The following is a 21,012-nucleotide window of genomic DNA, read 5'->3' as shown; positions in this document are numbered from 1 at the left end:
AAGGAATGCCACTGACTTTTGAATGTTAATTTTGTAGCCTGCCACCTTACTGTATTGCCTGATGATTTCCAAAAGCTTCTTGCTGGATTCCTTAGGTTTTTCTATGTATACTATCATGTCATCTGCAAATAGGGAGAGTTTGACTTCTCTTCTAATCTGTATGCCTTTAATTCCTTTCTCCTGCTTTATTGCTATGGCAAGAACTTCCAACACTATGTTGAATAGTAATGGTGATAGTGGGCAGCCCTGTCTAGTACCTGATCTGAGGAGAAATGCTTCCAGTTTTTCACCATTGAGTATGATGTTGGCTATAGGTCTGCTATATATAGACTCCACTATCTTCAGGAATTTTCCATCTATTCCCATTTTTTGTAGTGTTTTGATCATAAAGGGATGTTGTATTTTGTCAAAGGCTTTCCCTGCATCTAATAATGTGACCATGTGGTTTTGGTTTTGCTTTTGTTGATGTGGTGGATCATGTTGATTGATTTATGCATATTAAACCAACCTTGCATGCCTGGGATAAACCCCACTTGGTCATGATGAACAATCTTTTTAAAATACTGCTGTTTCTGGTTGGCTAGAATTTTGTTCAATATTTTAGCATCTAAATCCATCAGAGATGTTGGTCTGTAGTTTTCTTTTTCGGTTGTATCCCTATCTGCTTTTGGTATCAGAGTGATGTTGGCTTCATAGAAGCTGGAAGGGAGTATCCTGTGTCTTTAATCTTCTGGAAGACTTTTACAATAGAGGTATTAACTCTTCCTTGAAGGTTTTGTAGAATTCATTTGTAAAACCATGTGTTCCAGGACTTTTATTCTTGGGAAGCTTTTTGATAACTGTTTCAATATCATTAACTGTGATGGGCTTGTTCATATTATATAGTTCCTTGTTATTAAATTTTGGAAGTTCGTAGGTATCTAGGAAATTATTCCTTTCTTCCAGGTTCTCTAGCTTGGTGGCATATAGTTCATAGAAACCTTGCATGATATGTTGAATTTCTGCGGTGACTGTTGTGATATCCCCTCTTTTATTTATGATCCGATTTATTTGGGTCTTCTCCCTTTTTTGTTTTGTGAGTCTGGCTAAAGGTTTGTTGATTTTGTTCACTCTTTCGAAGAACCAAGATTTACTTTCTTTTGTATGGTTGATCTTTTGTATGGTTTTATTATTCTCAATGTTATTTATTTCTGCCCTAACTTTAGTGATTTCTGTCCTTCTGGTTGCTTTAGGATTCCTTTGTTCTTCTTCTTCTAGGTCTTTAAGATGTGCAAGCAGGCTGTTTATTTGTGTTTTTTCTTGTTTCCTAATGTGTGCTTGTATGGCTATGAACTTCCCTCTCAGTACTGCCTTAGCTGTGTCCCAAATATTTTGATAGCTTGTGTCTTCATTTTCATTGAAGTCTCGAAACATTTTCATTTCTTCCTTGATTTCCTCTTTGACCTTGTAGTTAAGTAGTGTACTGTTGAGCTTCCACATTTTGGGACTCTTACTAATCTTTTGTTGATTGTTAAGTGTTAGTTTAATTCCACTGTGGTCTGAGAAGATGCTTGGGATGATTTCAATGCTCTTGAATTTGTTGATACTGTCTTTGTGGCCTAACATATGGTCTATCCTTGAAAATGACCCATGTGGACTTGAGTAGAATGTCTATTCCAGTTTCTTGAAGTGAATGACTCTGAAAATGTCTAGTAGTCCTAGTTTATCTATCTCCTCATTTAGCTCCCTCATTTCTTTATTGATTTTTCTGCCTGGATGATTTGTCAAGGTGAGAGAGTGGGGTGTTGAAGTCCCCTACTATGACTGTGTTGCTGTTAATATATTGCTGTAGCTCCTTTAGTAGATGTTTGATGTATTCATATGGCTTCTCATTGGGTGTATAGATGTTAATAATTAAGTCCTTCTGGTTGACTGATCCTCTGTCATTAAGTAGTGTTCATCCCTATCTTTTAAAATTTATTTTAAAGTTTGTCATGTCAGATATGAGAATAGCTGTTTTTGCCCGTTTTTGTGGGCCGCTGGCTTGTATGATGGTTTTCCTTCTTTTCACTTTGAATCTATGTTTGTCTTGTGAGTTAGGTGGGTTTCCTGTAGACAGCATATTGTTTGGTTGTGTTTTCTGATCCATCTTCCTACTCTGTGCCTTTTAATAGGTGGATTCAGGCCATTGACATTTATTGAAAAATTTATTTAAAATTTATTAAAAAATTGAAGATATTTTATCCTCATTGTTGTAGGTCTTTAGAGTGTTCTGATATGTGGTATGTTTATGGTGGTCTGACTGTTTATAGGAGACCCTTCAGAACTTCTTTCAGGGAAGGCTTGGTGATAGTTGATTTTTTTCAACTGTTGCTTGTCTGAGAAGGTTTTGATGCCTCCACCTAGTCTGAATGACAGTGTAGCAGGATACAGTTGTCTACCAGGTTTTGTCTCTTACAGTGCAGTGATGCACATTAAGAGCTCATAACACTGGGGGTCGCGGTGGAGGAACAAGTTATGTTGTGGCATGAAGGGGGGGACCCACGTTACAGTAGTGCTCGATTCACTGTCTGTCTGTTTGGATTGCTATGCCTTCTTCCTGGAGAACCCCTAGGAGGCTGTGGGCATTGGTGGTTGACCTGCTCTGGTGGCTGTTCCTCCTGCCTTCTGTTTCCTGTGGTCACTAGGCAGTGCTGCACAGTGATTAGGGACACAACTCTTGAACATGAATACAACGCCATCATCTCTATTGAACTGCAGTGGGATCCTTAGCAACTTAGACTTCACCTCACCTCAGCTCTGTGTCTTCATCTGTCAAAAGGGGCATAACAGCTGCTTGCACATTTGTGTAAGTGTTCTTCTGTGAGATGCGATGATGTAAGAGAATTGCTGGAAACGGGGGCCATGACACACAGCAACACATCAGTAGGTTGTCGGTACCAGAGGGCCCTGGCTTGGGCCCATAGGGCTGCTTTGCCCCCTGCCAGTTTGAACACAGAAGCTGCAGGTGCCTCAACCTCTCACTCTTTGTTGAAGATCTTATAACAAGTCATCATTTTCTTCCATCTCTCCTTATGCTTCTCTCCTTACACGTGCCAGGCTGCCAGGGATGTGAACTTTCTTGCTTTATTAAGGGATTTTTTTTTTCAAAGACATGGGGACTTTACCTGGCAGTTTGGGACCTTTAACTGTGGACTCAGTGTTAAGGAGATGGAACAGCTGAATGGCATCTAATAAGAGCACCGTCTTCAATCTCTGGCCTACTGTCTTTGACCCAAACTTCGGCTTCCTTTTTCTCTGAACACAGGCTTTCTAGACACACCTTACAAGAACACTGCTGCCAACTGTTGGCTCTCTGACGTTTCTCCCGTAGTGTGATCCTTTCCCTGATGTGCATGAGTAAAGTTTGTGTTTTTCAGTGCATAATTCATCCCCTGTGGACAAATATGGTTGTGAGCAGTTAGAACAAACCTTATTAAAACTACTAATGTAAATGAAATAACTCATTTTGATATACGTCCTCAGAAGCGTGCTTGGTCTATGTTCGCAGCTCCGCACCTGCTTCTTGCTTGTATTTCAGACTCTTTACGGTAGGAGTCCTGACCTGGGCCCCAGCAGTACCATCTCGGGCAGTTTCCCAGAAAGCTACATAATCATCTCTTGTAGGAGCAATTACTGTTTTACAATCTTTAAAAAAAAATTTTTTCTTTCCTTCTCTCTTTACTGCTTATTTATTTTTACCTCCAGGGTTATCACCGGGGCTCAGTGTCTGCACTACTATTCCACTGCTCCTGGAGGCCATTTTTTCCACTTTTTTGCCCTTGATGTTATTATTGTTATTGCTGTCCTTGTTGTTGGATAGAACAGAGACATCGAGAGAGGAGGGGAAGACAGAGAGGGAAAGAAAGACACTTGTAGACTTGCTTCACCGCCTGTGAAGCGACCCTCCTACAGATGGGGAGCTGGGGCTCGAACTGGGATCCTTACCCCGTCCTTGCGCTTTGTGCCATGTGCACTTAACCTGCTGCACAACCACCCAGCCCCTGTTTTATATTCTTTCCTTTTTTTAATAAAGGGAAGCATTGACAAAGCCGTAGGATAAGAGGGGTACAACTCCACACAATTCCCACCACCAGAACTCCATATCTCATCCCTTCCCCTGATAGCTTTCCTATTCTTTATCCCTCTGGGAGTATGGACTCAAGGTCACTGTGGGATGCAGAAGGTGCAAATTCTGGCTTCTGTAATTGCTTCCCCGCTGAACATGGGCGTTGACAGGTGCATCCATACTCCCAGCCTGTCTCTCTCTTTCCCTACTGGGGCAGGGCTCTGGGGAAGCAGAGTTCCAGGACATGACTTAGATACCCTCCTCACCTACTTCCTAGTACACTTCCCTCAATCACTCCAAAGCTGACCTCATCAAAGCAAGGACTGCAAAAGCTGAACAAGGGCAAGCGACTGGCATACTTTAATGACTCTTTAGTCACCATCAGGCCACCCCATCAGCTGGGGCCCTAGTCGAGGAGTCCTGAGATTCCCACACAGACATGATGGCTCTAGACCTCAAATGAATCCCTCTCGCCACTGTTTTCTATTCTTTACACTCTTCATTTGCCACACAGTGTGAGAAGTGTGTGCATGTGTGTGCTCATGCATTCGTTTCTTTACATATTAATAGGAGGTGAGAGTAGGTCAAAACACTTCAATTATGTAATTTCTATAAAGTCCACACTTTACAGTTTTTGAATGGTTGGAAAACTAACAACAGGTGATTTTACTAGTGGCTAGACCACAAAAGGAACTGTTTCTGCCACTCTGACTATAGGCTTATTGACCTCTGCCATATATTTACTTGCCTTTTTCTGTTTGTCACTGGGGCTTCACCACTCTACACTAATTTCTGATCTAGAGAGTGAGAGACAGGAGAGAAGGAAAGATGCCACAGCACTAAAGCTTTCCCCAGTGCAGTTAGAGCTGGGCTTACCTGGGTCTTGACCATGAGCTGTCTTTCCAGACTAATCTTATTTGTAGCAATTATTTTGTCATAAGTGCCCCCAAGTCACTAGGCGGGGGTGGGGAGGGGAGGGGTGGTGGTAGTTCTTGGCCATAAGAATGTGCCTTACCCTCTGTAGATTGAGTTTTGTGGCTGATAAGAGGACACATTCTCCGGAACCTCAAGGCTGTGAGTTGCAGAATCTTATTGTCCTGTCTGGAATGGGCTCTTAGTGGTCAGGGGTAATGGTAGTTTGGAAGATTGGCTTTTAGGGGCTGAGTGTTGGCTCACCTGGTTGAGTGCATGTGTTACAATGAGCAAGGACCTGGGTTCAAGCCCCTGGTCCCCACCTGCAGGGGGAGGACATTGCGAATGGTGAAGCAGTGTTGTAGGTGTCTGTCTGTTTGTCTCTCTCTAACCCCCTTCTCTCTTGATTTCTGGTTGTCTCTACCCAATAAATACATAAAGATAATACTACAAAACTTTTTTAAAGCAAGGGGATTTTTTGTTCTAAAAGAAATACCTGTATTAACAAGTGAGACCCCTGTGAGCATGAGAAAAAGCTGAGCTGATCAACAGGACAAAAGTATTAGCAGGAACAGCATAGAAAAATTGCGTTTGGGTCTGGGCAGTAGCGCAGAGGCTTAAGCACACATGGTGTGAAGCACAAGGATTGGCATAAGGATCCCGGTTCGAGCCCCCAGCTCCCCACCTGCAGGGGAGTCACTTCACAGGCAGTGAAACAGGTCTGCAGGTGTCTATCTTTCTCTACCCCCTCTGTCTTCCCCTCATCTCTCGATTTCTCTCTGTCCTATCCAACAACAGCAATAGCAATGGCAACAATAACAGTAACAAGAGCAGCAAAATGGGAAAAATGGCCTCCAGGAGCAGTGGATTCTTACTGCAGGCACAGAGCCCCAGCAATAACCCTGGAGGATAATAATAATAATAATAATAATAATAATAATAATAAATTGCATTTAATCATACAGGTGTGGATTTTGAAGAACATGGATTCATCTCCTGCCACACTGGTCTTTTGGGCAAGTTGTGGCATGTGTTATTTTACCAAGCAGGATTCAAAGAGAAAAAAAGATTAATTAGCTGCTCTCTTCTTCAGAAGAGTAGGCTTCCTGTGTGCTGTTAGTTACTTTCTCATGAATAGCGTGTCGTGTCATCTTGGTGCTTATTAATCACCCTTCCAACTAACTGTAGGAATAATTAGATGGAATGGGTGGCACATTCATCTTCTTCAGCTGGTGTCAGTGGAACATTCTGACATTCATACACAGAATCTGGTCTACGTGTTTGTTTCTACAGAATGTCATTACTTGGAAGGCAAGCACCTTGTCTTCTACCGAGCACAGACGTGGATGGGGGAATGTCAGGAAATTAGGTGTCTTTTATCATGGGGAGGAACAAGTCTGCTGACAGTGATTTCAGAACCAGAGACTGTGTCGGTCTTAGAACTCTGGAAACCACGAGTGCACTCGGGGCCCTTGGCCATGCTGCGCCATGACCTCAGACTGAGAGTTAATTGCATTCTGCTAAATGGACCATCACTGGCCACACAGGTAGAGGGAAGAAGAAGAGGAAGGCTTCTTAGGCTTTTACAGCCTAAGAATTTATTTATTTATTTATTTATTTGCCTCCATGGTTACTGCTGGGGCTCGGTGCCTGCACCATGAATCCACTGCTCCTGGAGACCATTTTTTGCCCCTTTTGTTGCCCTTGTTGTTGTAGCCTTATTGTGGTTATTATTGTTATTGTTGATGTTGTTCCTTGTTGGATAGGACAGAAATGCAGAGAGGAGGGGAAGACAGAGGGGGGAGAGAAAGACAGACACCTGCAGACCTGCTTTACCACCTGTGAAGTGAGGCCTCTGCAGGTGGGGAGCCGGGGCCTCAAACCGGGATTCTTATGCCGGTCCTTGTGCTTTGCACCACATGTGCTTAACCCGCTGCACTACCGCCTGACCCCCCGTCCAAGTGAATTTAATTGACTAAGTCTCAGGTTATTACTAGAGGGCAGGCAAGTTTATGCCCAAGAGAGCCCTGGGAAATGTACACATGCTTAGCTAAGTTAAAGCAAAAAACCTGTGGATTAAGTCATTCAAGTAAACATCTGGCTCTTAAAAATTAGCAATAAGATAAGGGAGGATTGCTTGGCGGTGCAGCGGGTCTAGCGCACGCACAGGTCACCATGTGCAAGGCCCTGGGTTGGAGTTTCCACTCCTCACCTGCAGGGGGAGCTTCAGCAGAGGTGAGGCAGGTCTGCATGTCTTTTCATTCTCTTTCCCTTGACCTCCTCCCCCACTACTTCTCGCTATTCAAAATAAATAGACAATATTTTTTTAAAGTAGCGATAAGATCGACAAAGCCTTGATGAGTGTGATAAAAAGGACAATGGAGTGTCAAATGCTGTCAGACAGGTGAAGCTAAGGTTTTTGAAGGTGTGAGAGAATGCTGTTTTGCAAACTTGGATATTCTAAATGATTTTCTACAAAAAAATTAGGAATAACCCAAATTGAGGTAAGCTATACATTCTTGAGTAGAATTTTTCTTCAATAAATAAATATCTGTTATTAATTTTTAAAAAAACTCATTGCTTTTCAGTTAAACTGAAAACATTTCCTCCTGTAAACATAGTGAGCAATTAAAGCCACTTACTGGTTGCTGCATTTCACTGTATAGGTAAAATTGTAGAGATACCAATGGGTCTATTTGTCCCAGCTTATGACTCCAATACAGTAGAAATGGCTATTAACTAAAGGAAACAAACAAAAAACATCTCTGGGCCAAGTTGTTCTTAGCAAAGTCTGTCAACTTCTATAGGAGCAGGTGTTTATCTGCACAGTATATGTCTGTGAAATAAAATGAATTACTGAAACTGTTGGGTTCCTCGGGGGAATGGGCCAGCCTGGCTCCCGCTTCAGGGCAAGTTGTCAATGAGATCCATCAAGCAGTAGAAAATTATCTTTTTCTTTAATATGGAGACTTAAACTGAAGAATTAGAATTTCCCCCATTCTCTTTGGTTCCAACGTTACTTCTACTTTATTTATAGGTCAAGATTGACCTTTTTTTTCCCAGTGGAATCTGAGTGATGTGAATTTTTTTTATTTAAGAAAGGAGACATTAACAAAACCATAGAATAAGGGGGGTACAATTCCACACAATTCCCATAACCCGATCTCCACATCCCACCCCCTCCCCTGATAGCCTTCCCATTCTCTGTCTCTCTGGGAGCATGGATCCAGGGTCGTTGTGGGTTGCAGAGGGTGGAAGGTCTGGCTTCTGTAATTACTTCCCCGCTGAACATGGGTGTTGACTGGTCGATCCATACTCCCAGTCTGCCTCTCTCTTTCCCTGGTAGGGTGGGACTCTGAGGAAGTGGAGCTCCAGTACACATTGGTGGGGTCGTCTGTCCAGGGAAGTCTGGTCAGCATCTGGAACCTGGTGGCTGAAAAGAGAGTTAACATACAAAACCAAACAAATTGTTTAACAGTCATGGACCTAAACACTTTAATAGTGCAGATGAAGTGTTGGGGGTATTCCCTGCATGCTCAAAATTAACTTATTTATTTATTTTATTATTTATTTATTTATTCCCTTTTGTTGCCCTTGTTGTTTTATTGTTGTCATTGTTGGATAGGACAGAGAGAAATGGAGAGAGAAGGGGAAGACAGAGGGGGGAGAGAAAGACAGACACCTGAAGACCTGCTTCACCGCCTGTGAAGAGACTCCCCTGCAGGTGGGGAGCCGGGGCTCGAACCGGGATCTTTACGCCGGTCCTTGCGCTTTGTGCCACGTGCGCTTAACCCGCTGTGCTACCGCCCGACTCCCCAAAATTAACTTTTAAAAAATTATTTATTCCCTTTTATTGTCCTGTTTTTTTTTTTTTTTTTTCAGTTGTAGCTATTATTGATGTCGTCTTGTTGTTGGATAGGACAGAGAGAAATGGAGAGAGGAGGGGAAGACAGAGGGGGAGAGAAAGATAGACACCTGCAGACCTGCTTCACCGCCTGTGAAGAGACTCCCCTGCAGGTGGGGAGCTGGGGGCTGGAACCGGGATCCTTATGTCACTCCTTGAGCTTTGCGCCAGAGGCGCGTAACCCGCTGCGCTACCGCCCGACTCCCAAGATTGACTTTTTAGAGCCCAGTTATATATATATATATTACACTAAAGAGTTGATACACTAAGTCATACCCCTCATAGACATTATGTAGACAGTTAAAGTAGGAAAACACCCGTTCCCACATACTCTCAAAACTGCAGAAATAGAGTAGTTTTTGCTTATCTCAGCATCACTTTCAAGTATGAAGTCTGGGGAGTATCTTACACAGATGAATTTGCTTCATAAAGTAAAAAAAAAAAGTCATTTGACCATGTGCAGACAGCACGAAGGGGTGGACGTCATTTGATCATTTGTCTTCATTATAATTATATTTCGCTATACTTACGATAAAAATCATGTTGCATTGCAGGAGCATCGGGAGAACATTCTTGGTAACACCATGCAAAGCGTGATTGCATTGCTTAATAATCTGGTCACCTGCAAAGAATCAAATATCAAACTACTTTATGAACAAGGTAAATTCTGCTTAACGTTTAATTTGAGTATGCTGTTTTCCTTTTTAGAGGTTTCCTCATCTTGCATAGGACAGAGCAAGAAGTATTTAAAATTGATAAGTTAAAAAATGGGGCTTTAAAGACCTGTAAACCTTAACTGCAAAAAAGGGGAGAAGTTGTAATAGTTTAATTCATTGTCTTTCATAGTCACCCAGTATGTTTAAACGTAAGTATAGCATTTCAGTTTATTGCTAGCAATCAAAATAAAAACATTATTGTTAAAAGACCAATGAGAAATGAGATTTCCATGGATTGAGAGTAACTACATGTTATGCAGTAATAGAGTTTCAAACAACTTCTGTCTAAAAAGACTTCATTTTTTTAAGAGCAGTTTTAAGTCAATTGAGAAGGTGAGAAAAATGTTCTGTGTAACACTCCTCACTTTCCCCATTATCAGCATTACTTACTAGAGTAGTACATTGTTTTAAAACAAAGATGAATGTTCATTGGCACACTTAATCTTTTTTTTTTGGTCATTCAACAAATCTTTGACTGCTAATAATGTATGTAGTTCGGTGCTAATAATAATACTGTTTTAAGTATGGGGACTCAACTGATGGTCAGGATAGAGACTTTTCTTTTTAAAAAATTTTTATTAGTGATTTAATATTGATGCAGAAAATTACATGTCAACAGGGGTATAATTTCCCACCTTTCCCACCACCAGAGTTCTGAATCCCTGATCCCTCTATTATAAGTCACCTCAGTTCTCCCAAGGTTGCAGACTGTCATCTCTACAACTATTTCTTCCATTTGTACAAATTTGCCCCCTTTTTCTTGTAGGTCCAGTCCTCTCTTCTCCAAGCCACACATAACCCTATTATTATATCCAAATGTCTCTCACTTTTTCATCTTCTCTTTCTGGGAGCTGATGGAGCTGGAGTTCAGAGCCCTCTTATCTTCTTCCTCCCATCACTGCTCACGCACTGGGAGTATGGATCAAATTTGTCTTGCGGTGCAGAAAGTAGGAGTTCTGGCTTCTGTAATTGCTTCTCTGCTGGACATGGACATTGGCAGGCCGATCCACACCCCCAGCCTGTTTCTGTGTTCCCCTAGTGGAGTAGGGCTCTCGAGAGGTGGGGTTCCAGGACACATTGGTGAGGTCGTCTGCCAGTGAAATCAGGATGGAATCGTGGCAGCGTCTGTAACATGGTGTCTGGGAGGTGGCAGGACATAAAGTGAGACAAAATGGTTAATGAACAGAAAGCAAAAAGTAGAAACGGGAGATGTGGTTGGGGATCTTAGGGTGGAAGAAAGCCAGCAAGTCCATTTTAGGCATGTTCCTAGGGGCTCAGGACTATGGTAGTTTATGCTTGAGTTATTGATAGCTAGACATCCTAATTCTTCAAAATTCAGTTTGCTCTTGAGTCTTATTTTTCCACTTAGGGGCTGTTTGGATATATGTCTAATGACATAGTGATCATTATTTATTATACATAGTATTTTACTACCTTAAATATCCTATGGTTCTTCAAACAACTTGTAGAAAGAAAAAAATAGTAACTAAACTGTCTTTTTTTTATTCATAAAATAAAAATATTGACAAGACCATAGGATAAGAGGGGTACAACTTCACACAGTTCCCACCACTAGAGCTCTGTATCCTTTCCCCCTCCCTTGAAAACTTTCCTATTCTTTATCCCTCTGGGAGTAGGACCCAGGATCATTATGGGGTGCAGAAGGTGGAAGGTCTGGCTTTTGTAATTGCTTCCCCGCTAAATATGGGCGTTGACAGGTGGATCCATACCCCCAGCCTATCTCTCTCTTTCCCTAGTGGGGCAGGGCTTTGGGGAGGTAGGGTTCCAGGACACATTGGTGAGGTCATCTGCCCAGGGACGTCAAGGTGGTGTCATGGTAGCACCTGCAGTTTGGTGGCTGAAAAGCATTAAGATATAAAGCAGGAAAAATTGTTTAATAATCAGGAACCTAAAGATAAAAAGAGAGCAGATGAGATTTGGGGTCTCCATTTTGGAAAAAACTAAGAAGTCTATTTTAGGTATAGTCCAAGGGGCCCATGACTTTACTAGTTTTTGCCTGAGCCCAATAGCTAACATACAGCTGAGCTAAAGGTATTGTCTGGGGAGATGATGTCAGAGTTGGAAAAAGGACCAGAAAGCTGGGTCAGGGAAGAGAGTAGCTCCCAAATATGAGAAAAACATATAAATATTGCTTACTATAAACCCCATTGATTTGATCTGGGGCCCATATTCAGCACAGGAGCCTGTGTGACCTTTTCATCCCTGTAGGTCTGAGCTCACAGCTTGTGGTCACAGCTAGGAACATACTAGGCTGCACTATTTTCAGGACCCATCTTCTCTGAGTGGCAGTGTGTGTTGACCCAGCCTCCCTTCAGAGAATGGAACAGTCCCTACTATTATTGATCCATATTGAAGGCAAGCTCCTGTAGAGGCCCCCAAGAGGGTCCATTATGCAGTTCCTGTTGGAGATGACCAGTGACGGTGGTGAGAGGGATCTGTTAGAGGTCTAGACCCATCATGTTTGTGTGGGAATCCCAGAACTCCCTGACTAGGGCCACGGAACTAAACTGTCCTTCAAACTTTGAGGAAACTGTTGTGGTCACTACAGGGAAGGCAGGAGAGCAAAGAAATTTGGTGGTGAGTGTGCTAAGGTGTCTACCACACACATACACACAGCACACTACCCCCACAAACCATAAACACAACCAAACACACACATAGCTCATGCCATGTCATGCCACGCCACACCGCGCCACGCCACACCACACCACCACCACCTTCCACACCCTACCCCACCCCACCCCACCCCACCCTACCTCATACCATACCATATACCACACCACACACTCCTACATGTACGTACCACCCCCTCATGAAACTATACCCCAGAAATCTTATAATTTTGTAAGCCAGTGTAAAATCACTGACAATATACTTAAAACCTATGCGTCTCCTATTCATAGCGATTTCCATGGTCCTGCACCTTCTGGAAGGTCTTCTAGTTGGAATTTTGCAATATGCAGCCATCTCAGATTGGCATTTTCCACTTAGTAATGTGTACTTCAGATTTTTTTTTTTTGCCTCCAGGGTTATCGCTGGGGCTTCGTGCCTGCCTGCACCATGAATCCACTGCTCCTGGAGGCCATCTTTTTTTCATTGCTGCTGTTATTGTTGCCATAGCTATTGTTGTTGGATAGGACAGAGAGACATCTAGAGAGGAGGGGAAGACGGGGAGAGAAAGATAGACACCTGCAGACCTGCTTCACGAACCTTGAGAAGCGCCCCCCGCAGGTGGGGAGCTGGGGGCTGGAACAGGGATCCTTAAGGAGTCCTTGAGCTTCACACTGTGTGCACTTACCTGGTGTGCTACTGCTCAGCCCCTGTACTTCAGATTCTTTTTAAAATTTTTTTTATATATTTACTTATTTATTCCCTTTTGTTGCCCTGTTGTTTTTATGGTTGTAGTTATTATTGTTGTCATTGTTGTTGGATAGGACAGAGAGAAATGGAGAAAGGAGGGGAAGACAGAGAGGGGGAGAGAAAGACAGACACCTGCAGACCTGCTTCACTGCCTGTGAAGTGACTCCCCTGCAGGTGGGGAGCCGGGGGCTCGAACCGGGATCCTTACACCGGTCCTTGTGCTTTGCGCCACCTGCGCTTAACCCGCTGCGCTGCTGCCTGACTCCCTGTACTTCAGATTTTTATGTGACTCCCCAGGCCTCAGTAGCTCATTTCCTTTTTTTCCTTTCTTTTCTTTTCTTTTCTTTTTTTTTGTCACCAGGGTTATCTCTGGGGCTCAGTGCCTGCACAATGAATCCGCTGCTCCCAGTGGCCATTCTTTTATTTGATAAGACAGAGAGAAGTTGAAAGAGGGGAAGGCAGAGAGGGAAACAGCAGCCTGCCAGACCCACTTCACCTCTGCAGAAACCTCTTCCCTGCAGGCGGGGGTTGGGGTCCTGGTGCATGGGGACCAGTGTGCTCAGCCAGGTGGCAATAGCTCCTTGTTTGCTTACATTCCCGGATCATTCCAGTTGTGTGGAGCCTTTTCTGTGCTTGCTTGCCAGCTGTCTGTACTCTCTGGCCATGTGTGACTCAGGACCCTAACCTGTTTGCTTTTTTTAGCTGGGAGCATTTTTACCAAGGCCCTCATGTTTGTTTGAAGAGGTCTCACTATATATGGGGAAACTCCTTTTATCAGATCTCTTTTGTAATTATTTTCTTAGTCTGTATCTTATTAATAATACATAGATGTCTTTCGTAGAACAAAAGATTTTTATTTTAAAGAAATACAGCATATCATTTCTTTCTTCCCCTGGATTGTATTGTATCTGAAAAAACCTAAATGACCTTGCTTAGGCCTTCTCCTCACAGTTAGCTCTGGGGTCCATTTTGAGTTAGTTTTTGCAAAGGGTGTATGTTCTGTGTCTAGATGATATATATTTTTTAATATTTATTTCTTTTTGTTGCCCTTGTTTTATTGTTGTAGTCATTGTTGCATAGGACAGAAAAATAGAGAGAGGAGGGGAAGACAGAGAGGGAGAGAGAAAGACAGCCCCCTGAAGACCTGCTTCACCACCTATGAAGTGACTCCCCTGCAGGTGGGGAGCTGGGGGCTCGAACCGGGATCCTTACGCTGGTCCTCATGCTTTGCACCATGTGTGCTTAACCTGCTGTGCTACCACCCGACTCCCTCTAGATGATATTTTTAAGATGGTTCTTTTAAAATTATGTGCATATGTATGTACATATATGTGCTTATTTAGTTAGTTTTATAGCATAGAGAGGAAGAGGAATGAGAAGGGAGAGAGACGCTTGCAGCACTGCTCCACTGCTCATGAAGCTTCCTCCTTGTAGGTAGGGGCTGGAGGCTTGAACCCGGGTCCTTGAACGTGGTAGCACGTGTGCTCAACATGGGGTGTCACCACCTAGCCGCGATTAGATTCTCTTAAAATTTATTTGATTTCATCTTAGCCTCCAGGATTATCGCTGGGGCTCAGTGCCGGCACTGCAAATCCACTGCTCCTGGTAGATTTCCCCATGCTATTGGAGAGGACAGAGAGAAATTGAGAGAGGAAGAGAGAAAAATAGACACCTGTAGACCTGCTTGGGGAGCCGGGGATCAAACTGGGATCCTTAAGCAGGTCTTTGTGCTTAGTACTATGTGTGCTTAACTGTGGGTGCCACCACTAGGCCCCCCAACTAACTTATTCTTGATGATGATGGCAGAAAAGAATAATACTTCAGCATTAGTATATATAGTGCTGGGGATAGACCCTGGGGCCTCAGGCATGCAAGTTTTGATCTCCACAAGTGAATCATTTCCTTGTCTCCAGTAACATCTCTTAAAGAGACTGTCTTTGCTCCATTGTATTAGTTACTACCATGGTATCTTCCTCAGAGGTGTGTGCAGATACAGTACATAATCTTAATTTCTGCTACTTTATACTTAGTATTTTTAAAAAGATTTATTTTTAGTGATACACACACACACACACACACACACATAGAGGGAGAGGGAGAGGGAGAGGGAGAGGAAGAGAGAGAGAGAGAGGCAGTGAAAGACCAGAACACTGCTCTGCTCTCTTATAGCAGTGACAGGGAGTGAACCTGGGGTCTCAGAGCCTCAGGCATGATTGTGTTTTGCTTAACCATCACGCTACTTCTGCAGCCCATAGCTTGTCATAAAGTTGATCAATATAAGAACTTCCGTTTTGTTTCAGTATTATGTTGGCTGTCTTGGGCCTTTCCATGTAAACTTATTAGTCTGTCTGTCTCCATCAAATAACTTGCTGAGGTTCTACTTGCAATAACATTGAATGTATAATGGAAGGTCAGAATTGGGTATGAATATGGTCACATTGAACACATTATGTTTATGTTCTACTTTACATTAATAGAAGCTTTCATTTGATACGTTTTTTGAATTATTTATTTTCCTTTTTGTTGCCTGTGTTTTATTGTTGTTGTAGTTGATTTCATTACTGTTGGATAGGACAGAGAAATGGAGAGGGGAAGAGAAAGATAGACACCTGCAGACCTGCTTCACCGCCTGTGAAGCGACTCCCCTGCAGGTGGGGAGCCGGGGGCTCGAACCTGGATCCTTACTCAGGTCCTTGTGCTTAGCGCCACGTGTAGTTAAGCCACTGTGTTACCGCCCGACCTCTCTTCTAGGTTTTTGAATAAAAAGATGAACTTAATGATCTCTTTTTAAAAGTCATGAATATTTAAAGCTACAATTTTCTTAAAGTACTCTGTAGTGTTCCTGTCATTGTTGTACTTCACACGTATTTTTGTGTGAATTCATTGAGACAATGCTTTAAGAATAAGGTTATATTTTGTCTTAATTTTGTCTTTTTTGTTTTATTATACTATGTTCATCAAATATTGACTGAACTCTTTACACCTTTTGTAATTTATCGATGTTTTAAAACCTAATGTACGATTTGTTCTCATGATCTACTATATGAACTTGAGGAGGTGTCTGTTGGTTTTCTTCCTGACAATGACTGATCCCTCATGACTTCCCACCCACAGCAAATCTCAGCACAATGCATGAAAAAAATTCAGGTCATTGGAAAACAGACTGGGCTATATGGTCCTTAAGAGAAGGAGAATGCATGAAACAACCTCACTTCACTTAGGGATTTAAGACATTTTTTTTCTTGTCTTTCTTTTTTCTCTGTGTTTGCTTTGTTTTGCTTTGTTTGTTTGGCATGGGGAAGGATTCAGAACTCAACCCAAGCAGAATACAAAGGTATTACTGAATGGGGGAAGGAGGTGAAGGGAAGGCATCCCGCTGTGTTCAGGGATGTGAACTGGTGAACAGTCACATAGCAGAGTACTAGGGTCGAATTGTAAAAACTAAAACTCAGAATTGCATTTAGAAGCTTCCTGTAAGTTGCTGAAGGCTTGACTCCTCATGCTTGCAGCAAGACTCACGTGCTGACGGAAGATACACCAGGCACCATTGGTCTGAGAGCTTAACTGAGATGAAAGACATTATGCAGTGATGAGAGAGGAAGGAATTCCAGCCTAACTAGTAAAAATATCTTGCTATGAACTTGAATAGAGTGGCGTTATCCTTTTATTAAGGGCTGTACTAGACCTGCTTAAAGTAAAGAAAGTCCTGGGACTAGGGACTAAACTAATACTGAGCAGTCCTAATAAAGAATAGAACTAAGCCATTGGGTGAAACAAAAATAATAATAATAAAACAACATGGAAATATACTGCCTGACTGAACAAAAGCCAGTCTCAATCAGGAAACTACAATGCAATCCACTTGTTCTTAAAAACGACACCCACAATGACTAATATACAGCCAGAACTGGGCAAGGAAAGAACCTAGCATGAGTGCCCTGTGCTATTAATGAAATGTCAGTTCAAACGAAACTTATGGTAACACGATTGTTGAATTTGTAAACCAGGCTTTTCCAACAACTGTTGTACATAGAAACAAAGACAAAAAAGAAAATATAATAAAATTTTATGAAGTAGGGTGTTTTTTTAATGGGAAAAAATGAATCTAGAATAGTCAGGTAGAAGTCTAGTACCGAAAATAATACAATATTTGGAGAAAAAATCCTAGGGTGCTGGGTGGTAGCACAGCGGATTAAGTGCAAGGACCTGTGTAAGGATCCCAGTTGGAGCCCCCGGCTCCCCACCTGCAGGGTGGTTGCTTCACAGGCGGTGAAGCAGGTCTGCAGGTGTCTCTCTTTCTCTCCCCCTCTCTGTCTTCCCCTCCTCTCTCCATTTCTCTCTGTCCTATCCTAAAAACATTGACAGCAATAATAACAATGATAAAACTATCCAACAACAACAGCAACAACAATAATAACAGCGATAAATAGCAGGGGCAACAAAAGGGGACAAATGGCTTCCAGGAGCGGTGCATTTGTAGCGCGGACACTGAGCCCCAGTGCTAACCCTGCAGGCAAAAAAAAAAAAAAAAATCCTGCCTGGGCTTACCAGCAGATTACAACTACAGGAAAACAGTCACTGAATTTGCTAAATTTGCTAAATTCCCTCACATCTAATCTTTGACAAAGGTGCTCGGACTACTAAATGGGGAAAGGAGAGTCTTGCCAACAAATGGTGTTGGAAAAGTAGGGTCCTTGTGTGGGTCCTTGCTTAGTACTGTGTGTGCTTAAGTGTGTGCACGGCCCGCCCCCTCCAATGCACAGCTTCTCATTTTCAGTGATCTATAAGATCCTTGCAAGTGAGGGTGAAATGGGATGGCGAGAGAGCTTTCCTGAAAGGTGCATGCTTTGTTGTTTGCAGCCCGGAGGGAGCACGGCTCTTACCACAGCAAGCAAAGCTTGTGTGTGATGGTGCCCTCCCCTCTGCCTTCCTCTCTCTCTGTCTGAAAAAGTTAGCCCAGAGGAGAAGTAAGGACATTTCAGATAAAGAAAAGCTACAACTTTGTCATCAGGAGACCTGCTTTATAACAAATGAGAAAGGTTTTTAGGCTTAAGGGAAGAGATGTCAGGCTACAGCTTCAACTCAGATCTATGGAGTAAAATTAAGTACAGAAGAAAATAAATACGTGCCTAAGTAGAGAATCCCTTGCCCTTCTTTCTGAAATTATTAAAAGCAGACTGGCTGTCCCGGCTTCCTGAATGACAGACTGAGGACCCGCAGAAACCTGCCCTGTCATAAAAATAAAAACAGAACCTCTGGGAAACATTTAGACAGACCTTGAGAACTGTGGAAATTGACTAATCACTAAACGGTTGTGGCTGCGAGTATGTATTTTAGAAAATCTGAATCTCAGTACGAGCCGACTCTGGCATTTGTCTCTGTAATAAGCTGAGAACTACAAAACTGTTTTTTTTAAATTACTATTATTTATTTATTAACACAGAGACAGCTAGAAATTGAGAGAGAGGTAGATAGGGAGAGAGACAGAGAGACACCTGCAGACCTACTTCACCACTTAAAAAGCTTTCCTCCTGCAGGTGGGAACCGGGGGCTTGAACTTGGGTCCGTGTGCACTGTAACATGGGCACTCAACCAGGTGCACCACCACCCGGCCCCAACTACAGAACTACTGAAGGCATTCTCTAGTACATGCACACACAGCACCGCTGGCAAAGGGTGGGTGAGAAATAAGGATTCAAGATACTGAAAACACTCTGGCAGTCAGTAGCTGGCTATGGGATTAAATGAGCCAAAGTTTCTGTGACCAGATACGGTACAACAAAGTTACCACCAGCAGCAAAAGCAGCAGGAACTAAAAACCTCTAGGGTGTGTATGTGCAGTCTCACTTCCAAGGTATACATGCCATACTACCGAGGATTTCCAGTTTCAATACTGACTGACTGTAAACCTGCCATCATCACCCCAAAGTTGAAACAGATGGCTCATTCACAGGGTCAGAAGGAACCCTTCCTTGACCCCTCTAAGATGTATTCAGCCAGCCATCATGAATACACACAAAAATGTACAGGGCGGCCTTCTCTAAAGAACTGAAGGAGACTTCTCCATCATGTGGAGATAAGAAGCCATGTTTCAATGAGTCTCCTATAACTGTGATTTCCCCAGTGTCATGATTGAGGGGTGAGAAGCTGCTCATGTAACTCCAACTGTCCTGTAAACTGCTAGTTCCTCCCAGTACAATGATTGGGGGGGGGGGAATGAAGGGAAGTTGTGAAAGCGATGCCTCATCAAACAGATATCATTGAATAGCAATTATAAAAGAGAACCAAATGGAACCTCTGTGGCTGAAACTTAAAATAGCTGAAATGAAAAACGAACGAGCGGTGCTTGGTGGTAGATATGAACCAGCAGATAAACCCGGCTGACGTGAAGATAGGGCGTAGCAGCTGATCATAAAGAACTGAGTGGATTAGGAGGGAATTCTGTGGACAATTTTATGCTGATACATTGATCCCTTAGCTGAAATTTTTAGGAAGATCAACTGCTCAAATTAAGAGACCCTTTAAAACTATTCAGGCATCTGAATCACCGTTCTTTTTCAATAAGGTTGCCTGTTACTGTAGCTGAACAGTTTTTTCAGCCAGATGCTTCTCCTTAGATGCTTGGGACCCCTAGAGCCTCTTTCTGTTTTGAAATAAGAAGTGTCCGCAAAGCGCAAGGACCAGCGTAAGGATCCCATTTCGAGCCCCTGGTTCCCTATCTGCAGGGGGGCGGGGTCGCTGTATAGGTGGTGAAGCAGGTCTGCAGGTGTCTATATTTCTCTCTCCCTATTGTCTTCCCATCCTCTCTTCATTTCTTTCTGCCCTATCCAACAACAACGGAAATAACAATAATGATAAACAGCAAGGGAAAAAAATAGCCTCCAGGAGCAGTGGATTCATAATGCAGGCACCGAGCCCCAGTGATAACCCCGGAGGCAAAAAATTAATTAATTTAATTAAAAATAAATAAACCTATACCAAAAAAAAATCTAACTTGGATTAAGAATCAAGGATGCTGGGCTGGCGAAATAGCTCACTTGGATAGTGTGCTGCTTTGGCAGGATGTAGCCCAGGTTTGAGCCTGACCTCCACTGCACTGAAGGAAGTTTCATTGCTCTGACCCTACACACACATATACACATGCACACACACACACACACACACACACACACACACACACACATGCATACACACACATGAATACACACATGCACACACACATGCACACACACATGCACACACACACATACACACACCTTTCTGTCTCTATCTAAAAAGTCAGGGTAATGTAAAAAGAAAAGCACCTCTCAATTATTTAGAAATCCTGTGGACTGGCTGAGAGACTTGGTGGAGAGTCAGATGACTGGAGTGAGACTGCAGCATGGAGCTGCATGATGATGGGGGGTGGTGCCGGGCAGTCGCCTAGAAACCAGGAGCCAGGGAACTGAGGGGAGGCAGGTGAGGCTTGTCTGTGAAGCAGTGGAGGTGGCCACCGTACTTCATGTCCAGTGGAGTGAGAACACGGGGGTTAGAGCCTTGAGTCACGATGCAGCTGGGATTTGAGTCCCATCACCCGAGGGGAGTCCCATGGCCTGGGGACAGAAAGCTCTGGCGCTGGTTTGTCTCTCTCATGATCGCTCTCCCTTCCTTTCTCTTCTCCGAAGTAAAAAAGATTGAAAGTTTGGCCCTTATGCCATGAAAGTAAAAGGCACACAGGGCCGCCTTGACGTTTATTCACATGCCATGTTTTTCTCTTAGTCTTTCCCCCAGTTCTGTGAGCTCCAGCTCACGTAATGCTTGATTCCAGAACACGTAGAATGTTAAAGAGACGTCATAAAAATAACCGTAGCAAGGATGTTGTTAAGGTGACACCACGTTCGGGGAGTAAGGGAGCAGTGTAGTGGCGTATGGCGGGCGGTAGTGAGGAGAGGAGAGGGAGCGGGCGGTATGGACTGTAGGTATAGGACCCAGTAAACTATATTCCACCTGATGGCTATTTACTTTTTTTAAAA

At 43.1% G+C, this 21,012-nt stretch overlaps 1 protein-coding gene across 4 annotated transcripts in view; it reads left to right on the top strand.

The window, feature by feature from the left end:
* ULK4 (unc-51 like kinase 4) overlaps nt 1–21,012 on the top strand; it is a 511,677-nt gene that overhangs the window by 252,927 nt on the left and 237,738 nt on the right. For all 4 annotated transcript variants that reach the window (XM_060180360.1, XM_007517784.3, XM_060180362.1 and 1 more), the window contains one exon: nt 9,458–9,563. In XM_060180360.1, the coding sequence (XP_060036343.1) occupies nt 9,458–9,563 (106 nt within the window). The remainder of the gene's footprint in view (nt 1–9,457; nt 9,564–21,012) is intronic.

The sequence above is a fragment of the Erinaceus europaeus genome, chromosome 21 (genome assembly GCF_950295315.1).
Source record: "Erinaceus europaeus chromosome 21, mEriEur2.1, whole genome shotgun sequence".
NCBI lineage: Eukaryota > Metazoa > Chordata > Mammalia > Eulipotyphla > Erinaceidae > Erinaceus > Erinaceus europaeus.
Note: the sequence above shows the minus strand (reverse complement) of the source record. Positions and strands in the feature narration are given on the sequence as shown.